At 35.4% G+C, this 26,995-nt stretch overlaps 1 protein-coding gene and 1 pseudogene across 4 annotated transcripts in view; both read right to left on the bottom strand.

The window, feature by feature from the left end:
- Window positions 1-26,322, bottom strand: part of Fastkd1 (FAST kinase domains 1) — a 52,843-nt gene extending 26,521 nt beyond the window's left edge. For 2 of the 4 annotated variants that reach the window (XM_076865425.2, XM_076865423.2), the window contains exons 1-8: window positions 26,219-26,322; window positions 23,173-23,690; window positions 21,372-21,440; window positions 12,855-12,983; window positions 9,878-10,276; window positions 6,742-6,852; window positions 4,235-4,366; window positions 1,316-1,802 (exon numbers count right to left, since the gene is read on the bottom strand). In XM_076865425.2, the coding sequence (XP_076721540.1) occupies window positions 1,316-1,802; window positions 4,235-4,366; window positions 6,742-6,852; window positions 9,878-10,276; window positions 12,855-12,983; window positions 21,372-21,440; window positions 23,173-23,507 (1,662 nt within the window). In that variant the 5' untranslated portion in view covers window positions 23,508-23,690; window positions 26,219-26,322. The remainder of the gene's footprint in view (window positions 1-1,315; window positions 1,803-4,234; window positions 4,367-6,741; window positions 6,853-9,877; window positions 10,277-12,854; window positions 12,984-21,371; window positions 21,441-23,172; window positions 23,691-26,218) is intronic. The other 2 variants (XM_076865424.2, XM_076865426.2) reach the window with 2 other exon arrangements.
- LOC143407194 (cytoskeleton-associated protein 2-like pseudogene) lies at window positions 14,521-18,144 on the bottom strand (annotated as a pseudogene).
- Window positions 26,323-26,995: the final 673 nt, after the last annotated feature.

Genomic DNA, 26,995 nt, shown 5'->3' with positions numbered 1-26,995 from the left:
TAGAACAAATATTTTACAGTTAAACTTCAGTAAACTGAAAGAAAATTTTAACCTAATTATTATTTTTTAAACATTTTTTCAGTTGTAGATGGACCCCTTTATTTTATTTATTTATTTACCTATTTATTTATATGTGGTGTTGAGGATTGAACCCAGTGCCTCATACATGCCAGGCAAGCACTCTACCACTGAGCTACAGCCCCTAATTATTATTTTAAGTCAACTTTTTCCTAACATGACTATAGTTAAATGATAGATGTTATCACTCTGCTTATTAATTTTTCTATGCTGCTAAACTTATTTAACTCCATGACTAATTATTATTAATAATTCCAAAAGTGCTAATGCAGAAAAAATTAGACAATCTACAAATTGATTTCATTAGTTGTAAAACTCTAATACAGATCCCACTACTAATTAAAATAGTAAACAGAATCACTTATTTCCATATCAGTGCATTTTACAGAATCATCATATAAATAAATGTTTCTTAATTTGTAATCATCAACATACTGTTTTCATTTATTCTTTTTTTAAATTTCATTATTCACTCACTCATCCAATACTTAATAACTGTTCGGCACTAAGCTAAGCAAATAAGACTTTTGTTTTCATTTGTTGAGAAATACTGTCATCTAAGTAAAGGCCTTATCCTGATTTTATATATATAATGTATATACAGTAGTGATTATATAAGAGAGATTATTCTCACATAATCCACAAAGCATCATTTTACAGGTTAGTTTCAGAAATAAACCTGTGATCAGATACACTGGAGGGCCAGGGTTGTAGCTCAGTGCTAAAGCACTTATCTTGCATGTGTGAAGAACAGGGTTTGATCCTCAGTGCCACATAAAAATAAAGTATTGTGCCCATCTACAACTCAAAATATTTTTTTAAAAAGATGCACTGACAATTGAAGAATACTGATGTCAGTGTATATCTTACAATTTTCTAAGTTTTCACACTTATCATGCACTTTTGAACACAAATATTTTAAAACAATAAAAGTAATACCATAGGATTATAAAAAAAGAAAAAGGAAAAACAAAAATTCTTCATCCTTTACTACCTTAATACACTCAATGTCATTTTAAGTGTTCCCTTCTAGTCAAAGAATTCTGATTACTGATCTTAACAATACTGTAAGGAAGCAAAGAATGCCACTGATCTCCCCAAATCTGGAGGCAGTGGCTTTAAAGGGAGAAGAACAAATTATTGAACCAGAAACCATAGATTAATTTTTAACCTTTAAATTCTAATCCAAGTTCTCAAAGTACTTATGTTATACTAAAGTATAACATTTAAATTTCACCTTTTCAATCTGCTCAATAACCACTGAGGCTATCTTATCAAGTAGCAAAGTACTGAGGTAGTTAGTTCTAGATATAAAAGATGCAATCTTTGAAACGTTCATACAATTCATTCCATCCATCAAACGATGTAAAGCTGCAATTGTTTCTTCAACAAGAGATTCACGAAACCAGTCTTCTTTTAAAGATTTAACTTCCTCCCATAACAGATCTAAATTGTTACTTTGTTGTAATCTCTGATGACTGTAGTGATCTAATTTTTGAAGTAGTTTCAGTTGTTTCCCAGTAATGCTACTCATATGCATGTGATCATACTGAATCCATCTTAAAACAGATGTGGCAAAATCATTCAAGCCATATAGGTAACACTGTGGTAAAACTGCTTCAATTCGGGATACTGATGCTTCATCTAGGTGAGGAGAAGGAAGCATGGAAATAGCATAGACCAGGATGGAAATCTCACTCGGTATGACACTAACTTTCAAGTAACTATAAAAGAAAGGGTGGGGATGAAAAGAACAAAATTAATACATCAGCAAAACCAAAATATATATATATATCTATTAAGAGTGAATATATTATTATTATTATAATCAACATATGAGGTAAGCTTAAATATTTTAAAAATGACAAGTTTCAAAGGATCACTGAGAAGAGCCTAAGATGTCCCAAAGCATGCTCCGAGTTTTTTATGCAAAAATAAAACCATAGTCCCTGCCAAACAGAAGGTCAGTGTCAGAATAATGTTTCCAGTGCTGTTGCTAGAGGAAGAATTTGGGCTCAGTTTCTGATATGACCTGTCAGGAACTGCTATGACCTTGTATAGGCCTTGGCACAAAGTAATCATTCAATATTAATTCCCTTTCATTTCAGTTATATAGGAAGTCCAACCACAAAACACACACACACACACACCATACAACATCCTTTCCCAAAATCTCCATGCTGAACAGTCCACCAAGGGGACATCAATTGTTAAACTATAAATAAAAAAATCTGGGAGCTTTTAAAAAATCTTCAGATTTAGAAGTAGAAGGAATAATCCAATCTAAGTTTAAAAAAAACTGAGTTGCTTTTTTAAATACTAATTTAGCACAGATAAACAAACACAAGGAACGCAGGCAACATAGCAAGACCCTGTTTCAAAAAATAATAAATAAACAAATCCAAATACCACAAAAAAAAAAACACTAAAATTCACACAATCCAGATAAAAAATAAATCATACTGCATAATTCTGTTTATATAAAAGTATAAAGGCAAAACTAATCACACACAGCTAGAAATAGAAACAGCAGTTAACCCTGGAGATAGGTACAAAGCAATAAGATGGGGGATATGTACATTTTTATGTAGATTATACTTCATTAAGTTAAAAAATAACAAACATAGCTGGGCATGATAGCTCAAACCTATATTTCCAGCAATTTAGGAAACTGAGGCAGGAGGAAAGCAAATTCAATGACAGTCTCAGCAACTTAGTGAGGTCCTCAGCAATTTAGGGAGGCCCTGTCTCAAAATAAAAAATAAAAAGCTGAGCATGTGGCTCAGTGGTAAAGCATCCCTGGTTCAGTCCTCAGTACCAAAATAAACCTCAACCAGATGTTATTTCAATACAAGAACTCTCAAGTTTTCTAAGCCGTTTCAGGAACTTTTTATATAAGCACTTATGTTAAATGAATTAGACTTCATTCCCTCTAATACCAACTTGAAATTGTCTATACTGAAGTGAAGGGAGGTAATTCTAAATCATGAAGCACCTACAATTTTTTATAAATTCTCCCCAAATTTTAAATTACTCAATGACTCAAAAATAGTTTTTGAGCAGGGTATGGTGTTATACACCTATAATCAATCCCCAACTATTTGGGAGTTGAAGATAGGAGAACCATTATTTCTAGGCCAGGCTGGGAAACATACTAAGACTCTATTTCAAAAAAAAAAAAAAAAGGAAGAAAAACATGTAGAGTGGGGGGAAAGCTCAGTGGAGATCACTTATGTTGTAAGCATGAGACCCTGAGTTTGATGGCTAGAACTAAAACAATAAATAAATGAGAAAAAACTTTTTTTGGAGGGTGGATACCAGGGATTGAACTCGGGGCACTCAACCACTGAATCACATCACAGCCCTATTTTGTATTTTGTTTAGAGATAGGGTCTCACTGAGTTGATTAGTGCCTCCCCATTGCTGAAGCTGGCTTTGAACTCTCAATCCTCCTGTTTTGGCCTCACGAGCCGCTAGGGTTACAGGCGTGCTCCACTGTACCCAGCAAGAAAGAAAAAACATTTTTGATAAAATTTTAAACTATAGAGATATATAAGGTACTCTCACTACTCAGATTCTATATTAAACACAGAATGGGTAAAGAAACAATAACCATGGATGTAATCATTTAAATAAGAAAGCTATTTCTTCAAGAAAAGGGTAAACTCTTATACCTAACATGTTAAATTCTCATCTGAAAAAAAAAGTCAATCCTTATTTCTCAGTTCAAATTCTTTTTAATCATAATAACATATCACTTTATTACAATAAAAATCATTTTCAATATATGTCAATGTTTTGATTACAGTATATAATCCCATGCTTTATCTTTTAGAAATCAATATGAGAAATCAAATTAGTAGTGATAAATGGAGGGGAAAAGATTTATTTGGCCTGAACCTCATTCCAGTAATTATTCTCATCTTTAAAATAATTTTTTCCCTTTTATGCTACTAGGGTTTTGATCCTAGGTCCTCAATTATGCTGGGCAAGCATTCTACCATTGAGCTACACCCCCAGATCTTAACATTTTTAATAACAAACTCCTCAATTTCCCCTCCAAAAAGTCTAGTAATTCTGTACATAATTAAGCAATTCAAATATTGCAGATAGATTACAAAACGAAACACTGAACAAATTCATATTTTAATCTTACCTAAGCAGCAATTCTCTGAGTTTCACAAAAAGCGCTTTACTTTGAAAATGTAGAAAAATTAATGCCTGAGTTATCTTCAATAACTCTACTGGTTTATAGTTATCCAAATGTTTATGCAAAACTGAAGCAATTCTAAAAAGAATGACAGAACATATATTACAACCATTTTACTCATTGATTTATGAAACACTGTGCAGTTTTCATGCCAGATACTCTGCTCTGTACTGGAGGAACAGCAGTTAATGAGACAAGATTTTCTGTTTTTACAGAACTATCTCAAGACGGCAATAGAAAGATGTAAACAATTATAATTAAGAGTCAGGTGTGAGCCATGCCTGTAATCCCAGCAGCTGGGGAGGCTGAGGCAGGAAGATCTCAAATTCAAAGCCAGTCTCAACAACTTAGTAAGGTCCTAAGCAACTTAGTGAGACCCTGTCTCTAAATAAAGTATAAAAAAGGGCTGGGGATGTGACTCCGTGGTTAAGTACCCCTTGGTTCAATCCAAGTTACCAAAAAAAAAAAAAAGTCAGGTGGTGTGGTGCACATCTGTAATCTCAGCAACTCAGAAGGCTAAGAAGGAAAGATTAGCAAGTTCAAGGCCAGCCTTGGCAAATTAGTAAGAACCTGTCTCAAAATAAAAAATAAAAAGGACAAGGGGCCGGAGGCAGTGGTGCACACCTGTAATCCCAGCAGCTCAGGAGTCTGATTCAAGAGGATCCAGAGTTCAAAGCCTGCCTCAGCAAAAGTGAGGCGCTAAGCAACTCAGTGAGGCCCTGTCTCTAAATAAAATATAAAACAGGGCTGGGGATGTGGCTCAGTGGTCAAGTGCCCCTGAGTTTAATCGCTGGTACCAAAAAAAAAAAAAAAAAAAAAAGGACTAGGGATGAGCTTAGTGGTAAAACACCCCTGGGTTCAATCCCCAGTACAAGAAAGCAAGAAAGCGGGGTGGGAGGATGGAAGGAAGGAAGGAAGGAAGGAAGAAAAAGAGGGAAAAAATGTAAATAATTAAAATTAGACAATCAGTGAAGTATGAAAGAAATAATATTCAACTATGAATAGTAAAAAGCTAGAAAAGCATAGTTTTACTTCCTAAATAATTAAAAAAAAAATTTTCACAGAACAGGACTACAAATTCTACATCTGCCTCATAACAAAATCTTTACCAAATTAATAACAATTGACAAAAGTGATTTAATTTTCTTCCTTAAATCTACTGGCCCTCAAACAGAGTTGCTTAAGAACAATGGAATCCCCAGCACTACTACCACACACAAAAAAATGGGAGCCATGGGGGTAGGAATAATAGGAGAATGAATCTGATATTATGACCCTATGTGCATATATGGTTACATGTCTGTGTAACTCTACATCATGTACAACCAGACGAATGAGAAATTATACTCCATTTGTGTATGATGTGCCAAAATGCATTCCACTGTCATGTATAATTAGAACAAAAAAAATATATATATATGATATATATATATATCATATATATATATAAATGGGAAATGCTAAGAGGTAACTAGAAGAAATATCAAAAGAAATGCACATATGATAGATAATGAAAATTAAGCATACATAATTTAAAAATACATTTTTTCCTTCAATTTCAAGTTATCAAAAAAGCCAGAATATACGGGGGCTGGGATTGTGGCTCAGCGGTAGAGTACCTGCCTAGCACCAGCGGAACCCAGGTTCGATCCTCAGCACCACATAAAAATAAAAGGGCATTGTATTGTGTCCATCTACACCTAAAAAATAAGTAAATAAATTTTTTTTAAAAAGCCAGAATATGGGGCTGGGGATGTAGCTTAAGCAGTAGCACGCTCGCCTGGCATGCGTGCGGCCCGGGTTCGATCCTCAGCACCACATACAAACAAAGATGTTGCGTCCCCCAAGAACTGAAAAATAAATATTAAAAAAAAAATTCTCTTTAAAAAAAAGAGAAAAAAGAAAAAGCCAGAATATGGTATTATTTTTTCAAGGTAACACTGTAGTATAGATGGATGTTAACTGTTCCTTTTGAATAGTAGGTTCCTTGCTCTGTGCTCTCCACTTGTGTGGATTATGATACTTTGCTCTAGTAGAACAGCAGCAGTAAATGAAATGAAAGATGATATAAAAATTTTTGTTACCTCTATTGTGAAAAAGAAACAAGAACAAAAGCAATGCCTTAAGTGCTGACTCCTTATTTCTTCAAAACAATTATTATAAAAAACAATTATTTTACTCAATTCTTTTACTACTTATGGGGCTGGGGCTGTAGCTCAATGGCACAGCACTTTCCTAGCATGTGTGAGGCACTGGGTTCAATTCTTAGCACCACATATAAACAAAACAAAATAAAGGCATGCTGTTCCTCTACAACTACAAAAAAATAAATAAATTAATAAATAAAAATTAAATAAAGGCATTCTGTCCATATACAACTACAAAAAAAATTTTTGGAAAAAAAAAAAAGGCTACTTCTGAATGACAACACCAGGACTTTCAGTAAAGATTACTTTTTAATCAAATGTGAATTTCTGCTTTCCATATCTTCCATTGCTTTCACCACTGCTAAGGCTTGCTGGCTGGTGAGCTCCTCTGATATCAATAACATGGTTGATTTAAGTCTAAAAGCAAAGAAAAATATTTTTACAATTAAAAACTGATAATTAACCTAATATTTTTTATTTTCTTTCTTTTTTTTTTTTCAGAATTGGGGATTAAACCCAGGGGTGATTTACCACTGAGCTACATTTTCAGTCCTTTTTATTTTTCATTTTGAGACAGGGTCTCACTAATTGCTAAGTTGCTTAGAGCCTTGCTAAGTTTCTAAGGCTGGCCTTGAACTTGTGATCCTCCTGCCTCAGCCTCCCCAGCTGCTGGGATTATAGGTATATGCAACCATGCCTGGCTAACTTGTAATTTTTTTTAAATAAAAGGCTGTGAGCCAGCTGCACACCTGTAATCCCAGAAGCTGGGGAGGCTGAGGCAGGAGGATCTTGAGTTCAAGCCAGTCTCAGCATCTTAGTTAGGCCCTAAGCAACTAAGTGAGAGCCTGTCTGTAAATAAAATATTAAAAAGGGCTGAGGATCTTGCTCAGTGATTGAGTGCTCCTGGGTTCAATCCCCAGTACCAAAAAAAAAAAAAAAACCCAGGTTGTGGGTAACAAATAGAAAAGAAATAATATAGATAAAAATTGAATTCCATGTCTAATTCTAATTTTCTGCCCACATACTTGGGGATAATGTAAAATATTATTAAATAAGGAAAAATATACTGTTTTCTTCAATAATTAAGGCTTAAGTATAATCCAATCTAAAACTCCCTAAAAATGTATAGATAAGAAGTATTATAATGATTTCAAATAAGATAAGGTTATAATGATTATAAAGCACTATGATTCAGTGAAATTATCTATTACTAGAGAGCTAAGGTACCAATTGATATTTTTAATAATATTTATTAAATCTAGTGAGATTTTATAACATCTTGTCGGATGTTTAAAATTGTATAAGAACTAACCTGAAAGACAATTTACCTTCCTATTAACAAAAATCTTATATATTAAGCACTAACTGTAACACTACAATCTGAAAATTAACAAAGATGACCTATTTTTTGAAATGTTTTTTAGTTGCAGATTAACACAATACCTTTCTTTCTTTCTTTCTTTATCTAACCCAGTGCCTCACACGTGCTAGGCAAATACTCTACCGCTGAGCCACAACCCCAGCCCCAAGATGACCTATTTTGAAACTATCCAAAGTGCTGTGGTAATGAAAGAATCAAGATATAAGTGTCTTATATGCATATATGAATATTCCACAATTATATCTATTCCTCCATAATATGTACTAATACAAAAAAGATGAGTCTTTTGGAGTAGTTTAAAAGATAAATTCAAAAGATGAAATCTGAGGAGAGAAGAATAAATTTTCTATTCATAGCTCCATACCATCCTTTCACCAACATTATGGAATGCTTCAAACCCATCTTCTCCCCAAGGCTTTTCTCAACCACTTCAATCTATGTTTCTCTCACTTCTATCTACCCACAACATTTCCAGTCTACAACACTAATTTTAGTATTTAGTTATAAACCATGTTGTGATGCTCTAATATTAAATATTTCAATTATTTACTTCTAATCCTAGCAATGTTGTACATAATAAAAAAATTATTTTCCTCCTAATTAAAATATAAATTCCTTGAAGCAGAAACCCAGTTAAATCCAACTTTACAACTCTTGTATTTCTTTAGCATGAGTTTTGTTTTGTTTTGTTTTGTTTTGTTTTTTTCCTTTTAAGTGCTGGGGATGGAATTCAGAGCTTTGCACATGTTGGGCAAATGCTTTACCATTGAGCAATAGCTCCAACCCTAACATCAGATTTTAATATTTGCTTGGTGACAAAAAGATTACAATAAACATTTTTTAAAATAATTATGTTTCTATATAGATGCAATCTCTTAAGATGTACCCTTAATTTTTAAAATATATTTTTAGTTGTAGATGGACACAATATTTTTAACTTATTTATTTATTTTATGTGGTACTGAGGATTGAACCAAGTGCCTTACAGGTGCTAGGCACGCAGTCTACCAATGAGCTACAACCACAGCCCCCCTTTAATTTTTTTCATATAATTCAAAAATAAAAATTTTCTATAAAGTTTTCCTTAACAGAATAATGATGCAGATTCCTCTGTTACACAACTCCTAGAAACCCCCTGCTTAACTGAATCCATTAATCATACTTATCCAAAAGGGCTGTTATTCTAAATATTCCATATACTTATGCCAGAAAGGGGAATCTTATACCCAAGTGTAAACCCAGTCACATGGCCTAGGAAAGAAGAATCTTACGTACTAGTCATATTTAGCTTATGTATTAATTTCATATTTGCTCATCTTTATATCTCAAATATTTCTCTAAATCAATATCCATCAAAAATGGAAAATTTTAAAAGACATGAGTTAGACCAAATTCACATAGGAAATATGCCAATGTGCATAATATGTGCTTTTGATGATGAATTCAATGACTACAAGAAACCACAAAAGGGGGCTGGGGATGTGGCTCAAGCGGTAGCGTGCTCGCCTGGCATGTGTGCGGCCTGGCTTCGATCCTCAGCACCACATACAAACAAAGATGTTGTGTCCGCCGAAAACTAAAAAATAAATATTGAAAAATTCTCTCTCTCTCTCTCTCTCTTTAAAAAAAAAAAAAATGTACTTAGCTACTCCTGTTCTCTTTGATTCCATTTAGAAGAAAAGAAAAAAAAAAAAAACCACAAAAGGGTTCGTTAGATCCACTATAGTTCTAAGTATAAATACACTTAATTTGTGCCCATATAAACCCATAAACCCAGTCACCTGGTCTAGGAAGGGAACATAAAATCACTTAATGTTCTCCCTCAGTTTTTTCTGTGTTGGCCCAGCACCAGCAATTTATTGGTTCCCTTTTAGAACATAACAGTAGATTAAGAGTTGGAGATATAAATAAGGATAAAGAATCAAGAAGCAGATCATAACAGATTATTTCCCCTTCATGGTTTAATTGGGTAATTTTTGTGCCAGAGGGCCAAGGAGACCTAAGCTTGAAGACTCCATATATTCCCAAGAAGAAAAGTAAAGCATATGACATTGAACTCACTGTTTCTTTTCTTCAGGTCCTGCCACTGGTCCCAATGCAACAAACAATTTCACAAAGCTTGCAGGGTTATCAAAGAGAGGAATCATCTCAGTTAGCCTCTTTTTAGCCACTATAACAAATTCAAAACTATAAAACTGTAGGAACTGATATCCATCAAATATTTTACTGATGGAATCCAAATCAAGGTGGTTCATGTTATCTAAAAACACTTTATTACACCTCTCTAATAGAGGGTAATATCTATATTTAACATTTTGAAGAAATTTTACTATTCTTTTTGCAATGTCGACCTCAGGAGAACTCATGTTGTCAAAAAGAAGCTCTGTTTTATTCACTAATTGTTCTTGAAAATGTTGTGATATTAAAGAAGATATGTTGACCATCAAGACACACAAGGACCTAAAGAAGGAAGACAAATTTTTACATTACTGAAGAAAACAACCAAAACTAAATCATTAGATGTGGAAAGAAATTGGCAAAAATGTTGTTGCATAATGTAAAATTTTTCATTTAAATATTAAAGGGAGTTGAATTCAGATCTCCCAGTAATCACTTTTAGAGAAAAAAAAACATTCAAATTAATATTTTTCATGGAATATATAAAATACCTTGTTCTGTAGATAAAACTAAAACTACTTGTTGGAAAATATTTTTACTCAGAAATCACTTTGGACCAACAGCTCATGAATGCTATCCTATAAGTCTCATTTTGTATTTGTGTGGTACTAGTGATTAGACCCAGGCCCTTGAGTATGCTAAGTAAGTGCTCTACCACTGAGCTATATCCCCAGTCATTTTTTCTGTTTGTTTGTTTGTTTTGAGATAGGGTCTCAATGAGTTCCCCAGGCTGGCCTTGAACTTGTAATCCTCCTGCTTTAGCCTCCTGAGTAGCTAGGATTACAAGGTACAGTGTGACACTACTCTTGACTTCATTTTGTATTTTCAGAAGCTGACTTTTTGCTACTCTTTCCTATGTATCTATGTAATTTATTAATAAACTCCTGGAAAATATTTCTTACTACTGAATGATTTGAATAATTTCATGTTTTTTAGCGTTTCAGGCTAGATTGTTATTAATATACAATCATAAGACAATACTAAAGAGGAAGGAGACTTTTAATATTTCTTCACATAACAAATACTTAAGGAGGGGGGGACTAAGGATTTTGCTTAGTGGTAGAACACTTGCCTACGTGCACAGAGCCTTGAGTTTGACCCTTACCACTGTAAAATATAAATTAAAAATAAACAAACAAATACATAAGGAACATTAGTCACATGTCTAGGCACTATGGGACACATCAAGATTAATGTATGGCATTTGCTTTCAACAGACTATTCTTAATAAATATCAGAAAACTACAAATACAAGGATATAGTATAATGAATAAAGTATGCAAAATGAAAAAGACATTAAAAAAACTATTGGGGATGACAATTAGAAAACAGTCTATAAGAAAGATAAAAATCTAAAACTAAAACCATCTCAATCATTAGGAAAGTAGGGGCTGACTTCTTTTGTTTCCAATTTTCTTTAATTCTTTAAATCGAATAAATTAATATTGAAAAAAACTCCAGTTATACATACTTTGGCTTCAGTTACAATGTTTAATATTAACAGTAATTAGCATTGATAATTAACCTAACATTGCCATTTAAATAAACCTCCTGAAATAATTTTTTTCAAACATGTAAGAACAAATAGTTAAAAAAAAAAATTAGACTCTATTCAGAAGCAGTACAATTCTCTAGAATCAGAAAGCCTAGGTTCAAATCTTGGTCTCCCCATTTACTAGCTGAGAGACCTTGGGTCTCTTATTCTCTTACTTATCCTCATAAAGTCTTCATTTCTGATATAGCAAATGAAGGATGCCTGGGGATTAAATGAAACAGATACTTATATTCAAATTTTTTCCCTTCTTTCGGTTCTAGGTCACTGCTTTCATTTCAGATCCTTATTATAGCATTCTAAATATCCTAAATATCTTCCCGGTCTTTAATTAGCTTTGATTCTCTGTCCTCTTTCTAATTCCACTTCTTATTATACTGAAGACCATAACAGATATGACAGTAATATTATCAATGTATATTAACCCTACTCACCCAATAGTCATAATTTTTTACTGAGATTTCCATTACAGTTATGTTAAATTTTTTTCTTACAATTTCAGCATTTCATAACATCAGAGATAGCCTAACCACAGCAGATACTTAGAAAAGCCAGGCTCAAAATATACCTTCTACTAGCTTAATAAGATAGTTAAATTTCCACTTTTAGTGAATTTAGCACCATCATAGAATATACAGTCAATATACAAAGTCATTTGATGTATTTATATATATTTTTTAAAAAATTGGAAAGTGAAGTTCAAAAACAATTTCAGTAAAACATGTGATAATGAGTCCCATCATTATGTACAACCACAATGCACCAATAAAAATTTAGAAAAAAAGAATAAATAAATAAAATTTAAAAGATTTCATCTCTGCTTTGGTCTGTCTAGGCACAAATCTCAGCACATCTCAAAACATAAATTATTTAGGAACAAATTAAACAAAAGATGTAAGATCTATACACTAAAGAAGATATCTTTCCTAAATAAATAAAAAATTATGTGTTATACAGACATCAGAAGATTTTAATATGACAAATGTTTCTAAACTAATTTACAGATGTAATTCAATCTTTATCAAAATCAAAGCAGACATTTTTATAGAAAGTAACAGGTTAATTCTAACATTTATGAGGTAGGGCTAGGGTTGTGGCTCAGCAGTAGATCCTTTAAACATCTCAACTTTACATATCTTATCTCTAACCCCCATGCAACACTGAAAAGTAGATGTTACCATTCTTATTAGATACATGAGGAGAAATTCTAAGAGGTCATGTAAATTAGCCTTATGTCACATAACTAACTGTTTACATCCAAAGTCCAGGATCTTTCTACCACAACAAAAGGCCCATAAATAAATTTACCTTAAGTCCTGTATGGTTTCCAAGTTCCTATTTACAATATCAGCTATTTTTCCCATTGGTGGACTGAAATACAAATGCTGATCTGCTAGGCAAGTGGAAAATGTGGATAGTACTTTAATATCAAACCTACTAAAGGAAATACATAAAGGAGATCATTAGTATAAACTTTTAATTAAAACAATGTAGTCATAAAATAAAAAAGCAACAAAAATACTAATATATTATTAAGTGAATTTTTCTAAAATACTGATTACTTATTGTCATAAGAATAACAAATCATACAGCTAAAAGTGTGATATTCTAGAAAGATTTAAAAAGAAAAATCACTCAAAATTATTTAAATAACCCTTTTTTTTTTTTTTTTTTTTGAGATGACAATTTTCTTTTCTATTTTTTGGTACTGGGAATTAAACCCAGTGGCGCTTAACCACTAAACCACATTTCCAGCCCTTTGTTGTATTCAATTTAGAGACAGGCCCTCGTTGAGTTGCTTATGGCCTCACTAAATTGCTGAGTTTGGCTTTGAACTTGAGATCCTCTTGCCTCAGCCTCCCCAGCTGCTGGAATTATAGCATGCACAACTACACCTGGCTGAGTTGACAATTTTAACTCAAGTTTGCCTATTAACAAATAACTACTAATACAACAGTTCTGTTTAAAAACTTCATATTTTGACTATAGGAAAAATGACCCAAATTCTTCATCAAATAAATGGTATGACAAAAGCAAAGAAGAATGTCATAAATTTCTATTTTTGTTTTTATTTTTGCAGTGATGGGGCCTTGTGAATGCATGGCAAATGTTCTACAACTGAATTACATCCTCAGCCCCTAGATTTAAATATTTTGAATTTACTAAAAGATAACAAAAGAAAATTCACAGCAGCACAATATGCAAGAGCAAAAACTGCAAACAATCTAAACATTCATGAAGAAAGCACAATGGGTAAATCACATATGCCCATAGACTACTACACAATAACAATAAATAGATTGCTGAACCATACAACATCATAGATGAATCCTTAAAACATACTGAGCCAATTAAATAAAAGGGTACATACCATAGAATTTCATTTCTATAAAAACAAAACTGATGTTTGATGTTAGAAGTCAAAATCCTTTTGGGGTAGGACAGTGATACTAAAAGAACATAAAGGGAACTTCTGGGGAACTGTTGATGTTTCTTGATCTTTATGTTATTACACAGAAGAGATAGATATATATGCACATTAATCATGCTGTATGTTTACCATTTGTGTAATTTTATACAATATTCTCCAATAAAAGCTTTACTTGGAAAAAGAGAAAAACTTAACACAGTGTGAACCTTATTTAGAGAGTCACAAGTTGCCAAAAGACGGATCTTCATAGGCCAATCAAGGAAATTTGAACACAGATCAGGTATTAATACCTGAAAAGGAATACTTTAAAAATATATTTTTTAAATATTTTGGGTATGTATTTTTAGAGTTTATTTTTCTTTTTTGTTAATTTGTTTTTAGTTGTAGATGGACACAGTATCTTTATTTTATTTATTTTTATGTGGTGCTAAGGATCGAATCCAGTGTCTCACATGTTCTAAGCAAGTGCTCTACCACTGAGCTACAACCACAGCCTTAGAGTCTATATTTCTATATTTCTTTTTTTTTTTTTCAAGCAGGAACAAACTTTATTTCTGAACTCCCCTGAACGCCACCCATGTGGTCCTTCCAGCAACACCACACACCAACCGGAACTCCCTCCACTGGAACCTCACCAACCAACACGAACTCCCCGAACTCCGAGAGAACTCCAAAGTAGCGGGGAACCGAGTGGGACAGCAGGGGCCTATAGACAATTGAATACACAGCCTGTTTCAATCCAGCATCATCTTAATGGCTTGCCTCTCAACCATTACTTCTGGCAAAATGCCAGGGGCCATTGTGACTCGGCTGTGGCTCTCAACACTTGTAGAGTAACCAGCATTCAACATTGTGAACCTTAAGTATGCTGCAAAATGGTGGCAAATAGAGTTAAAACTCACGTGCTTCAGAGTACCTAATACCCTAGACCTTCCTGGGGGATATGAAGTTGAGAGTAAGGCAGGTGCTACTCCCGGCTCCGAGAGGCCACGATCTGCACCATCATGATGTCTCACCATCATACATTTTTTTCAGGTCATTTGGACAAGGACATTTCTTATCTCATGGAGGTTCTGACACACCTTTTTTTAAAAAAAGTCAAGAAATTATGAGTCAAGCATCTCGAACCCTAACGTCACAGGCAAAGCCTCATTTTTACGGAATATAAAGCACTCTGTTTCTTCCACGTCCAACAGCTCGTCCAGAGAAGCCACCACCAGGTCATGGTCCTGCAGCATCTCTGGGTAGCGGGAGATGGCGCGCTCGATCCTGGCCGACCGTCACATGGGAGTGATGAGCTTCATGTCCTGTACTTCGGGCATCCCATTTATTCTTGGGATGGGGGCGATCTGTAATTTGATGCCAGTGTGACCATGCTGCTCTGCCTGGGGTATTGGGGGTGCTGCTGTGGCCTGGTCCCTCTCTTCTGCAGGACAGGGCTGTCCAGGATCCATCTTGTTGACCAGCTGTTCCACTGAAGTGATATTAGTTTCAGCAACTAAAGCATCAGAGCTAACACCTTCTGTGGTTCTGGCTGATTCTTGTAAAATATTAAGAACAACTTCCCGCAACTCTTGTATTGGCGTGGCCCCGTTTCTAATGGCCTCTTCGTAGAGCCCGATGACATCAAAGGTGCCTTTACTTGCCAGTAGCTTTGCTTTGCAGATCCAGAATTTAGCAAACTTTTCAGCCTCGGGAATGCTGGACAATATGGTAGACACTTCATTAGAAAGGACACCCTCCTCGATGAGCTGCAGGCATTGGGTCAGAGTGCTGTTGATTTTCCTGGACAGCTCTAACTGGGCTTTCTTTTCTTCCTCTTCTTTTTCAGTGTTCTTCCAGAATGAAATATTCATTTCTTCTATTACTTTTCTTTTTGTTTTAAGTTCCATAGGAGGCCGCTTATAGATTTTCCCCTTAGATTTCTGCCATTCTTCCAGTTGTTTCCTTCGGTCCTCTGCTGTCACCCTCTTTTGGGTGTTTGGGTTAGTTTGGGTCCCCCTTAGGACTTCTCTCCCACGAATGGCTGTGAGTCCAGCTTGAGTTCTGGGAGCTGTCTTATTCAGAAAATGGCTCTGGGGAAAAGCCTTCTTCAACTTGGAGTCCACAGTCCATGCTTTCTGTTCAAAGTTTTTGTACTTATTGTCATTGGTTCCATTTGCTCTTATGTTGGGAGTGCTTGGAACAACTGAATTAAGCCTGCCAGTTATTAGCTGGGGCTTCTGGCTTACAGCTCTTGTTTTGTGCAGTCCACAAGGTGCCTGAAGTCTAGAACAAGGTTGTGTGGACTTCCAGTCTTGCTTGGTGCTTGCAGGTCTGTGTTGAAGTTCTCCCTGGTGTAAGCTGGGGTATGCCCTGGGTTTGGTATGTCTTGCTTCCTGTTCAGTAACAGAGTATGACCGTATGTATTTAGCCCTTTCAGCCTTTACACTCTTTATGTCCTTGACCACTAGCTTCTTTGATGCTTGAGTCTGACAAATGGTCTGCACAAAGTGAGAAGAAACTGTCCTCAAGAGTTTTTCTCCTGGTCTTGCAAGATTTGCTCCCCTAGAGAGCTGCTGTGACTTCAGTGGTACAGTATTGATGTGTTTTTTTCTAACAAACTGCTTATTAACCCTGTCTTTCAGAACCGCATGATTCCCCAAACTTCTTCCCAGGGCTTGCTGAGGAGCCAAACTGCTCTTGGTTTGATCATGAGAGTTGGTCTTTGGCTTACTCATGGAACACAGTTAGGGGTCTGGCTTCTTCTCAGGTACCAATAAGGTGTGTGGCAAGTTCTCTTTGTTCGTCTCTTTTAAAAAGCCACCCTCAGGTTCATTTTCAACATGGGTGCCATCCACACGGTCTGCACATGGAGCATTTCCTTGACCCACTCCCTGCTGCTCTTGTGTGTCAGGTGACCTGGTAGGTTTTCTCGACAGCTCTCCTGCACTGGATGGCCCAGCTTTATGCTGCTGGTGATTCTTGCTGGAAAGTTCCCAGTTTGGGTTAGAAGCAGGACATTTTGAGGTCAGTCTTTTTCCCTGAAGATTTGATGGCTCAAGCTTTGGCTTCTGGGACTCTCTGATGTTGGCTGATCTAGGCTGGAGTTTAGTGCTAATGGGTCTCGTGGCTTTGCCAGGCAGAACGGCATGCTGGGTAACATGCCTCTGGGGTCCAGCAGTAGGTTTAGAAGGTGGAGGTTTCAGGCAATTATTCTTGGCTTTCAGATAAGGCCCGCTGCGGCGGCGGCGGCGGCAGCGGAAAGCCCCGGTCTCACCATGACTTCTCGGTGACAGTTTTCCTTCAAAAGCCGCGCCCGGAGCCAGGGCCGCTGCGCCCGGAGCCAGGGCCGCCGCTCCGCCTTCCGCCTATATTTCTATATTTCTAAGAGACATGTATTTATAGATGAAATAACATTACTAGTGAAAACATACTGAAAGCTGAGTGCAGTAGCACACACCAATTCCAGCAATTTGGAAGGCTGAGGCAGGAGAACTGGAAGTTTGAGGACAGCCTTAGCAATTTAACAAGATTCTATCTCAAAATTGGAAAAAAAAAAAAAAAAAACAGAATTTAAGGGCTAGGGATATAGTTCAGTGGTACAGCACCCCTGGGTTCAATCCCCAGGCCCCAAAAACAAAACAAAAGGTATACTGAAGGGTGGGGAGAGAGCAGGAGGTGATATAGATAAGACAATTTCTGAAGCTAAATAATGGGTACATGAGAGTTCACTATATTAGCCTCCAGTTTTGTAAATGTTTAAGTCATTCAAAAAACTTTACACCAAAAATTCAAATAACTCAATAAATAGGAAAATGAATTAAACAGACACTTCTCAAAAGAAGAAATGTAAATGGCTATCAAATATATGAAGAAATGTTTAACATCAATAGCCATTTGGGAAATGCAAATCAAAACTACACTGAGATTTTATCTCACACCAGTAAGAATGACAGTCATCAAGAATACAGATAATAATAAGTGCTGGAGAGGATACAGACAAAAGGAATACAATTACACTGTTGGTGGGACTGTAAATTAGTACAACCATGGTAGAAATCAGTATGGAGGGTCCTCAAAAGACTAGGCATGGAACTACCATATGACCAAACTATACCAAGCCTCAGTATTTATCTTGAATAATTCAAGTCATCTTAATACAGTGATACATACATGTACACCCATGTTTATAGCAACACAATTCTCAATAGGTAAAACTATGCAACCATCCTAGGTATCCATCAGTGGATTAATAGATAAAGAAAATGTGGTATGTATACACAATGGAATTTTATTCAGTCATAAATAAAAATGAAATCATATAATTTGCAGGAAAACGGATAGAAATAAAGACCAACATGTTAAGCAAAATAAGTCAAACTCAGGGCTGGGGATGTGGCTCAAGTGGTAGTGCTTGCCTGGCATGCGTGCGGCCCGGGTTCGATCCTCAGCACCACATACAAAGAAAGATATTGTGTCCGCTGAAAACTAAAAATAAATAAATAAATATATATTTAAAAAAAAAAAAAAGTCAAACTCAGAAGGTCAAGAGTCATCTGGTTTCTTTCATATGCAATAGTTAAGAGAAGCAAAAGGAGGGCTGGGGATGTGGCTCAAGTGGTAACGCGCTTGCCTGGCATGCGTGCGACCCGGGTTCGATCCTCAGCACTACATGCAGACAAAGATGTTGTGTCTGCCGATAACTAAAAAATAAATATTAAAAACTTTCTCTCTCTGTCTCCCTCCCCCTCTCACTCTCTCTTTAAAAAAAAAAAAAAAAAAAAAGAGAAGCAAAAGGGAAAAAAAGGTAAAGGTGGATCACCTAAAAATCAAAGGGAGATCAATAGAGGAAAGGGACTAAAGAATGGGAGCAGGAAGGTGCTGAGGAATGATATTGGCCAAATTATACTGTTATATTGTGTGCATGTACAAATATGTAACAGCAAAACCCATCATTATGTACAACTAGAATGCACCAATTTTTTAAAAAGTGAATAAATAAATCATCCATAATAGTTTTTATTTTTTCCACTTCTGGCTTTAAATATGTTAAGTGTCCTTGCCATGATCTATCATATAGTGCTAAACCAGAATAATCTATCCCATTTGAATTATTACATATTATATTTATAAAATACAAATCCATAGATATTTTAGCCAGATCACTGATTAATAGCTATTATTATAACCAAAAATTAATATGTGAAAAAGATGAAAAATTCAGAAATTATATTTATTCTATAACTCTATTAGAAGTTCTATAAACATAAATTAGGGTTTTAAATTTTTATAACTTGATATTATAAAAAATATACTTAGCAAAGCACAGTGGCTATAGTCTAGTTACTGGAAGGCTGAGGCAATAGACTCATTTACCCAGGAGTCTAAGGTCAACCTAGGCAATGTAGCAAGACCTCATCTCAATACACACACACACACACACACACACACACACACACACACGATACAAACAGAAACATGATAAAAAAACAGAAAGAAAGAACCACCATATAAAACAAAGCATTATCTTCTGAGTTATTTTGAAGTGAAAATACATTAAAATGTAAAGTCTGATTCACTGGGAAGTATAATGATACATTTGTAATTTAATTGTTTCATAAATAGTAAAACCAAAAAATCTATTTTACAATTGATTTCAAGCTATATAATTCATATAACACCTACTGCTGTTTTAAAGAGGAATAAAAAGGCTTTGACCTAGCACCAACAATGACCAAATTTAACCCAAAACAAATAATAAGCATACATTTCTTATTGTTTGCAAAAAGAATTAAGATTATTCTGTTTACCTTAGATAAAAGATAGTTAAGGTAGAAAGCAAGCAAGAATGGAGAAATGGAATGGGTAAGATGACAACTGGGTTTAAATAATGAAGTTAACTAAAACTACAACTTCATAGATGGATGCAGAATTTCTAAACCAAGAGAACCCTTCTGAACCTCTTTAATCCAGCCCGTATAATAAAGACCTAAAGCATTTGACAATATAAATAACAACTGTAAAAATTTAAGCTTTGAGAAGCAATATACCAAAAAACAAAAATATGAGAATGCTCACTCCTCTCTGTCAAAAAATAGTCTATTTCTCCTTTATCTTGGTCAAATTTGTATCTTTCTATTTGGTTTAGACATAGGGCTGTGCTGCAGTTTTTAAAACCTTCTTGTCTGGGGCTGGGATTGTAGCTCAGCGGTAGAACACTCGCACATGTGAGGCCCTGGGTTTGATCCTCAGCACCACATTAAAAAAATAAATAAAGGTATTGTGTCCAACTACATCTAAAAAATAAATATTAAAAAAAAAAAAAACCTCTTGTCTGTTCCCACATTTTTTCTCTTTCCTCACTGTCATGTGTCCTATTTTACTAACAATGGCCTTTAGCCATCCAAAATTCCTAGGTTAAAAAATTCAAAGTTTTCAGAAATAGCTGAAGCTTTCCTAATATGAGATCTGTTATCATCTCAGTTCTTTTATACATGGAGAACTTTCCACATATTCTTACAGAACAGACATCTCAACAAGAATATCCTGAACATATCTCTTGTTTTTCTAGATTATATCAAGTATGGCAAAATGATAAAAATACACCCAGGTATACTATAGAAAATTGGTCTCAATCAATATTGTCCAGAGCAATGGACTTATTTTCTTCAAAAAGCTTCTAAGTTACCCATAAGTTCTAGTCACTGTCTGTACATAAAAATGGAGTGAAAGGCTGGGCATGGTGGCATGCCTATAATTCCAGCAACTCAGGAGGCTGAGGCAGGAAGATCACAAGTGTGAGGTCAACCTGAGCAACTAAAAGAGACCCTCAGCAACTTAGTGAGACCCTGTCTCAAAATAAAAAATATAAAGGATTGGAGATGTAGCTCAGTGGTAAAGTTCCCCTACATTTAATTTCCAGAACAACAACAATGAAAAAAATGAAGTGAAAGACAAGTAACTAAACAGGCTACATGGCTTTCCATTCAATAAACTGATCTTCTTTATTCTCCTTTTATAGCTCCTGTACTTCTAGGTTCTAATTGACAAATCAAAAAATCTTTTCTTTCTGAAGCAGAACTCTGGTAGATAAGAGTCAAAGCAGCTAGTCCAGTATGCAGCTATGACTCTACCCTATTTATACTTTGACTAATTATATATATGTGGAAAAGCACACTCACTATTCTGGGCTATTAGTTAAAAAGGGAACATCTGAAATACTTTCTTGCTCTATTAAATAACAAAAACACATTACACAATCAAAAACCCTGAAACAATTAAATTGAGTTTAAATACATTAATTTCCATAAAAGCTTGACAGGCAGCTCCCCATTTTTTTTTCCTACAGGATTTCACTGTGCTAACCCTGAAAAGGATAACCCTAACCTTAAAAGATGAACCCAAATACTTGCCTTTCCATCCTTTTCCACGCTTCTGTAACTAGTGCTTGAATTAATGGATCATGGGCCTTAACAGCGAACCTCAATTAAAACAAAAGAAAATAATTTTACACACACACATATTTTTAAATCATTAAAAACACATGCGGTAAGAACCTCGGGGTTACTTTGCTCTTACATAGGCAGTTCTTATTTCTACTCTACTCCCATTTCAGTGTTCTGATTTCTTGGTTCAGCCTAATAAATAAGAATCTTTACTTTATTTCATGACTTCATCCTCTTTATCCACTCATTTCAAAATCCTCCACTGAACAATGTTCAATGCTTTGTTTTACACCAAAAGGACATATAAAATGTATTACTTTGTTCTGATTATAAAAATATCTTATAGCAGAAAATATGTAAAGACACAAAAATGCTAATAGTCATCAATCACCTTAATCTTTAAAATTGTGTTTCCTTCATATATATCAGAGAAAAAGAATATTGTAACCTGAAAATAAAATCATTTTTTTAAATCTAATATCAATACCCAGAATAAGCAAAGGCCCCTTTCCTATTAATTCTGATTTTCAAAATAAAAATAAAACAAATAAATAAAAATGGCATGCTGGGCATAGTGGCACATGCCTGTAATCCCAGTGGTCCAGGAGGCTGAGGCACGAGCATCATGAGTTCAAAGCCAGCCTCAGTAACTTAGTGAGGCCCCTACGCAACTCAGTGGAAAAAAAAAAAAAGCCTGAGGATATGGCTCAGTGGTTAAGTGCCCAAGTTCAAACCCAGGTAACCAAAATAACAACAAAAACTGAAATACCTGTGTAATGCTGAATCTATAGCTACCTAACCAGGAAAGGGCAGATTATCATAAAAGGACTAATGTTTAATTTTAGTGTTTTTACCCCTTGTCCCTGGGTTCCTTTATTCAGGGAATCCAGTTCTCTTGGGCTGAATTTCCTTACAATGTAAAATGTATCTTTTTGAGAGAAGGTATTGATAAATTGCTGAGGCTGACCTTGAACTTATTATCCTCCTGCCTAAGTCACTGGAATTACAAGCATGTGCCACCATGCCTAGCTAAAATTTCTTTTCTTGAAATTTAACTTTGCCAGACATGGTGGCACATACCATCAGCAACTAGGGAGGCAGAAACAGGAGGATCAAAAGTTTCCAGATCAGACTGGACAACTTAGCAAGACTGTGTCTCAAATAAATAAATAAATAGGGCTGGAGATGTAGCTATATTTCCTTTGACATCAAGGAAGCCTTTTTTGCATGTAATAAGCCAGTCAAAGAATATAATTTGTGAAACATTGTTATCAAATATAAATGAGTCCAGGAAATAATTCTATTTTCTTTCTTTCTTCCTTTTCTTTTCTTTTTTCTTTTTTTAAGAACTGCAACTGGAAAACAACTTATTGTACCAATAGCCCTTAAAAAATATATCTGACATCAGTTTAATTACAGGCTAAGAGATTGCAAATAGATCAATAAAAACACAATTTGTTAATTGCTGATTTGTTATTAGCCATTAATCTGAAACCTAATAATTCACCTATCTTCATTATCTTTAGCCAATCAAATTGCCACAAAATTCCACAATAATCCAAAGTTAATCATCTCTACTGTCATGATTGAATATATTCCACTTTTTAAAACTGCAATACTACTAATAGTGTTAAATATCCTCCAAACATCTTTAAAATATAACATTATCAGGAAAACTACCCTCTTGGAGAAATTAAACACATTTTCATCTTTAAAAGATTTTTTAAAAATTAAAATATAAATAACAATTTCCATAAAAGTAACTTACTGTTGTGTGATGTATAACACATTCACCAGAGTATCATCATTCATTAATTTGATTTTATTTGTAGTCAAATTATGCAGAGTAAGAAATTGGGGATGATCTCCTACATACTCAACATTTTTTAACAAGCTGGTCTTCTGCTTTTGAAGTTGCCAAAGATTATTAAATGCACATTCAACTTGCTTTTCTGAAAGTGTCTCTTTGTTTCTTTCTATAAGATCAAATATTTGCTCTTGATCTGTACACTTATTCATCTGAATAATTAAGGGTTCACAACTGAAGGATCGAAACTGAAACTGTCTCCAGGAGAATGCACAAAGAGTTCTCAGACGAAACATATTTATAAAGGATGAGTCTAGAAAAAAGATATCTTTCCATTTACATCACAAATTCTCTTCAGTAAAAAAAGCCATCTGCAACTAGTACTCAAGCTAAATGTGCTGTTATAAAAAATAACTGGTTTGCTTTCATGTATTCTGTTTCCATTATGAGGATTCTAAATCCATTCCAATAAGCAGCTTCTGCAAAAGAATTGGTTAGCATGATTAGTCATATCTTATTAATACTGAGTTAATTCCAAAACTCAAAATAATAAATTTTTTCTGCATTAACTAGAGACTTTGTTCTTAGTCTAAATCATCTTAGGATTTGTTCCAAATCTAAATAGCTAGCCAGGAAAAAGAGTTTCTTTCTGTATTCCTTTAAAAAATGTTTAAGTCTGATATTGCCTAAAGTTTTCAAATCTGACCACAAAAGCAGAAGGGGGAAAAAACTCAAAACTGCTTTTTTTTTTCCTGCTGTGGTGGGGATCAAACCCAGGCCCTTCTACGTGTTAGTTACATGCTCTACCACTGAGCTACAACCCTAGTACTTCCAAATTTTACTTTGAGACAGTCTGGCTAAATTGCCCAGGCTAGGCTGGAACTTCAGATCTTTCTGCTTCAGCCTCCTCAATAGCTGTCATTACAGGAATGTAATCCCACACCTTGCCTTCAAGGTAATTTCATGCTCCTTTCTTCTCATTCCCTAAAAGAACTCAAACAATTTGATCATTATTGTTCTTAGTTAGGTTTTAACCAATAAATGAGATGTTCACAGCACTAATGAGGAAATATTTAAAAGTCAAAATGTGTTTCAAGACCTGTAGGATCAATATAATAACCAAAGATTTTTTCTGAAAAGAAAATTTGTCTAACAAATATATCATAAATTTAGTAATGTTCATATGTTATATTTATTCTTGAGAAGCAATAGTTAGAAACGCTGGGACTAAAATCATATCATCTACTACATGTGCAACAGTTACAAAGAACTTTTAAAATATATCCTAATTAATTTCACTCAATTGACTATCAGTGAAGAGGAAGGGGGGATCAAGGGAAAGTATAACAACAAATATGCCACAAAGAAATCCACCATTCTGTACAATTAACATGCACTAAAATAATAATAATAATCCTATCACCGGAAGTCCTGCCATCTTTGTTCTGTCATAAATGCCTATGAAAATGTAACAGGAGCCTGATGTGGTGGCAAATGCCTGTAATCCCAGCAGTTTCAGAGGTTGAGGCAAAAGGATGAAACTTCAAGGCCAGTCTTGGCAATTCAGTGAGATCCTGTCTCAAAATAAAAAACAAAAAGGGCTGGGGAAGGGCTAGGGCTGTAGCTCAGTGGCAGAGCACTTGCCTAGTATGTGTGAAGCACTGGGTTTGATCCTCAGCAACACATTAAAAAAAGAAGAAAGAAAGAGAGAGAGAGAGAGAGAGAGAGAGAGAGAGAGAAAGAAAGAAATTAAAGGTATGCTGTCCATCTACAACTATAAAAAAAATTTTTTTTAAAAAACAAAAAGAAGTTGAGATGTAGATCAGGGTAGGGTACCCCTGGGTTCAATCCCCAATATAACTCATTAATAAGCATGAGTTATACTATTACTTTAGTCTCATTGGCCACTTAAGGCAAGGTTTCTAGAACTGAATTGAATTTTTTAAAATTCTCTCAACCTTCCAGGAAGATATTATCAGTTCCATTTACACATAAAGTAAACCCCAAAAAGACTTAAACCAGTCAAACATGGTAAAGAATACCCATTATCCCAGCTAAGACAGGAGGATGGCAAGTTTGAGGCCAGCTTTGGCAATTCAGCAAGGCACTGTCTCAAAATTTTAAAAGGCTGGGGATGTAACCCAGTGGTAGAACACTTGTTTAGCACACTGAACACCCCTGGTTCAATCCCCAGTACTGAAATAGAGAGGGGGTGGGGAGGAAGAGAGGGAGGAGAGATTGTAAACAAAACAAATCACTTTAGCACTAGTGCAGATGGGATTACATTTGAGCCTCATTACATGAACAAACGTGCGTGACTAAAAGTATGCTTCAGACCCCTCTCTGGCTATGTCAAGCTGTCTGTTCCCAAGAAAAAAACGATGCCACGATACAGCCTATTTTTTATTTTGTGTTCAGTAAAACATGCCAAGGGCCACCTCCAAAAAAAGAAAAAAAAAAATTCGCTCAAAGCAAAGGTATCCTCGAAATACTAACTTAACCACCCATAACTGAAAAGTGGAGGCTATTCAGAATTTAAAAGTCCCACGTCCCCATCTCTATCCCAGCTAAGTGACCTTGGAGAAGTCGCTTAATTAAAGGAGGGGCCTTGGGACTGTGAGAGGCAGGTACGATTTAACAGGCACAGTGCAGGGTGCACAGGGTCAAGATATCCTCTGTGCGGGCATGCAGAGAGAACTGAACAAGAGCGAACGCGGTCTCCATCATCCAGGTTAGAAATGGGTTCAGCCGGTCCCAATCCTCCGCACTTTGGAGAACCCAACACTCGCAAGGAGGCCGCCTCAGATTCTCAGACGAACCCTGCGCAAAAACGTGCTGGGTGGGAAAAGAAATACCGACGCTGCTACCCGGCCCTGACTTGCCGGCAAATTCTTCCCTCAACGCCCGCCAACTTTTCTACAGGATCCTGGCGGGTTACGTAGCTTAGAAGTCTGGGTTGTCCCTTGATCCCAGCAAAAAACACAACAGGCTCAATTCTCCAGCTCACCCCTCTTGTCCCAGAGTTTTTAGCCTTTCCTTGAGAAATACTGTCTTCCCCCGGTACGGTCGGTCCCCAAGCCGGAGAAAAATTCCGGGTAGACTGCGTGCACAGCGGAAGACACGCACTACACATCCCAGAGGTCTGCGCGGCGCGGCTGGTGGAATGCACGTCTCCGGCTCCTCTGGGGGAATTCTGGGCTTTGTAGTTCTGTATTGGGAGAGGCTCGGGGCTGCGCGTCAGCGACTACTGAAGAAGGTAATGACACAAACGCTTACTTAGGTCAATGTCTCTGTTATTGAGGTTTATTTCCCCGAGTACTTGGAACATGGATATTTTTGTAATGTACACTAACAATTATATTTTAAAAAATGAAACGAGAAAATATTAAACACAGAAAATACCTATACAGATTTTTCTTATAATTTTTCAGGGTACTATATATGAAATAACTGTGAAGCTGCTATAGAAGTATCAAAACTCCTACTCTCGATTTCTGGACTTACGTGTTTCTGTACCTATGTCATGGACAGGTGCTAATTTTCAGGCGATGCTTTTCTTAACAGCTTTCTTAGATATGTATTTTGCACACCATACGATTCACCCATTGAAAGTGTACAATTCAATGGCTTTTCGTATATTCAATGTTCTAAAATTTTAGAAATTTAAGAAATTTTAGAACATTTCTTAACTCGAGAAAGAAACTCAGATTGGCAGGTTCCCCACATCTTCCCACCCTAATTCACCCCCAAATACCCTAGACAATGGATTAGTTTCAGATCACAT

This window comes from Callospermophilus lateralis, chromosome 9 (assembly GCF_048772815.1).
Source record: "Callospermophilus lateralis isolate mCalLat2 chromosome 9, mCalLat2.hap1, whole genome shotgun sequence".
Lineage (NCBI taxonomy): Eukaryota > Metazoa > Chordata > Mammalia > Rodentia > Sciuridae > Callospermophilus > Callospermophilus lateralis.
This window is presented reverse-complemented; position numbering and strand designations above follow the sequence as displayed.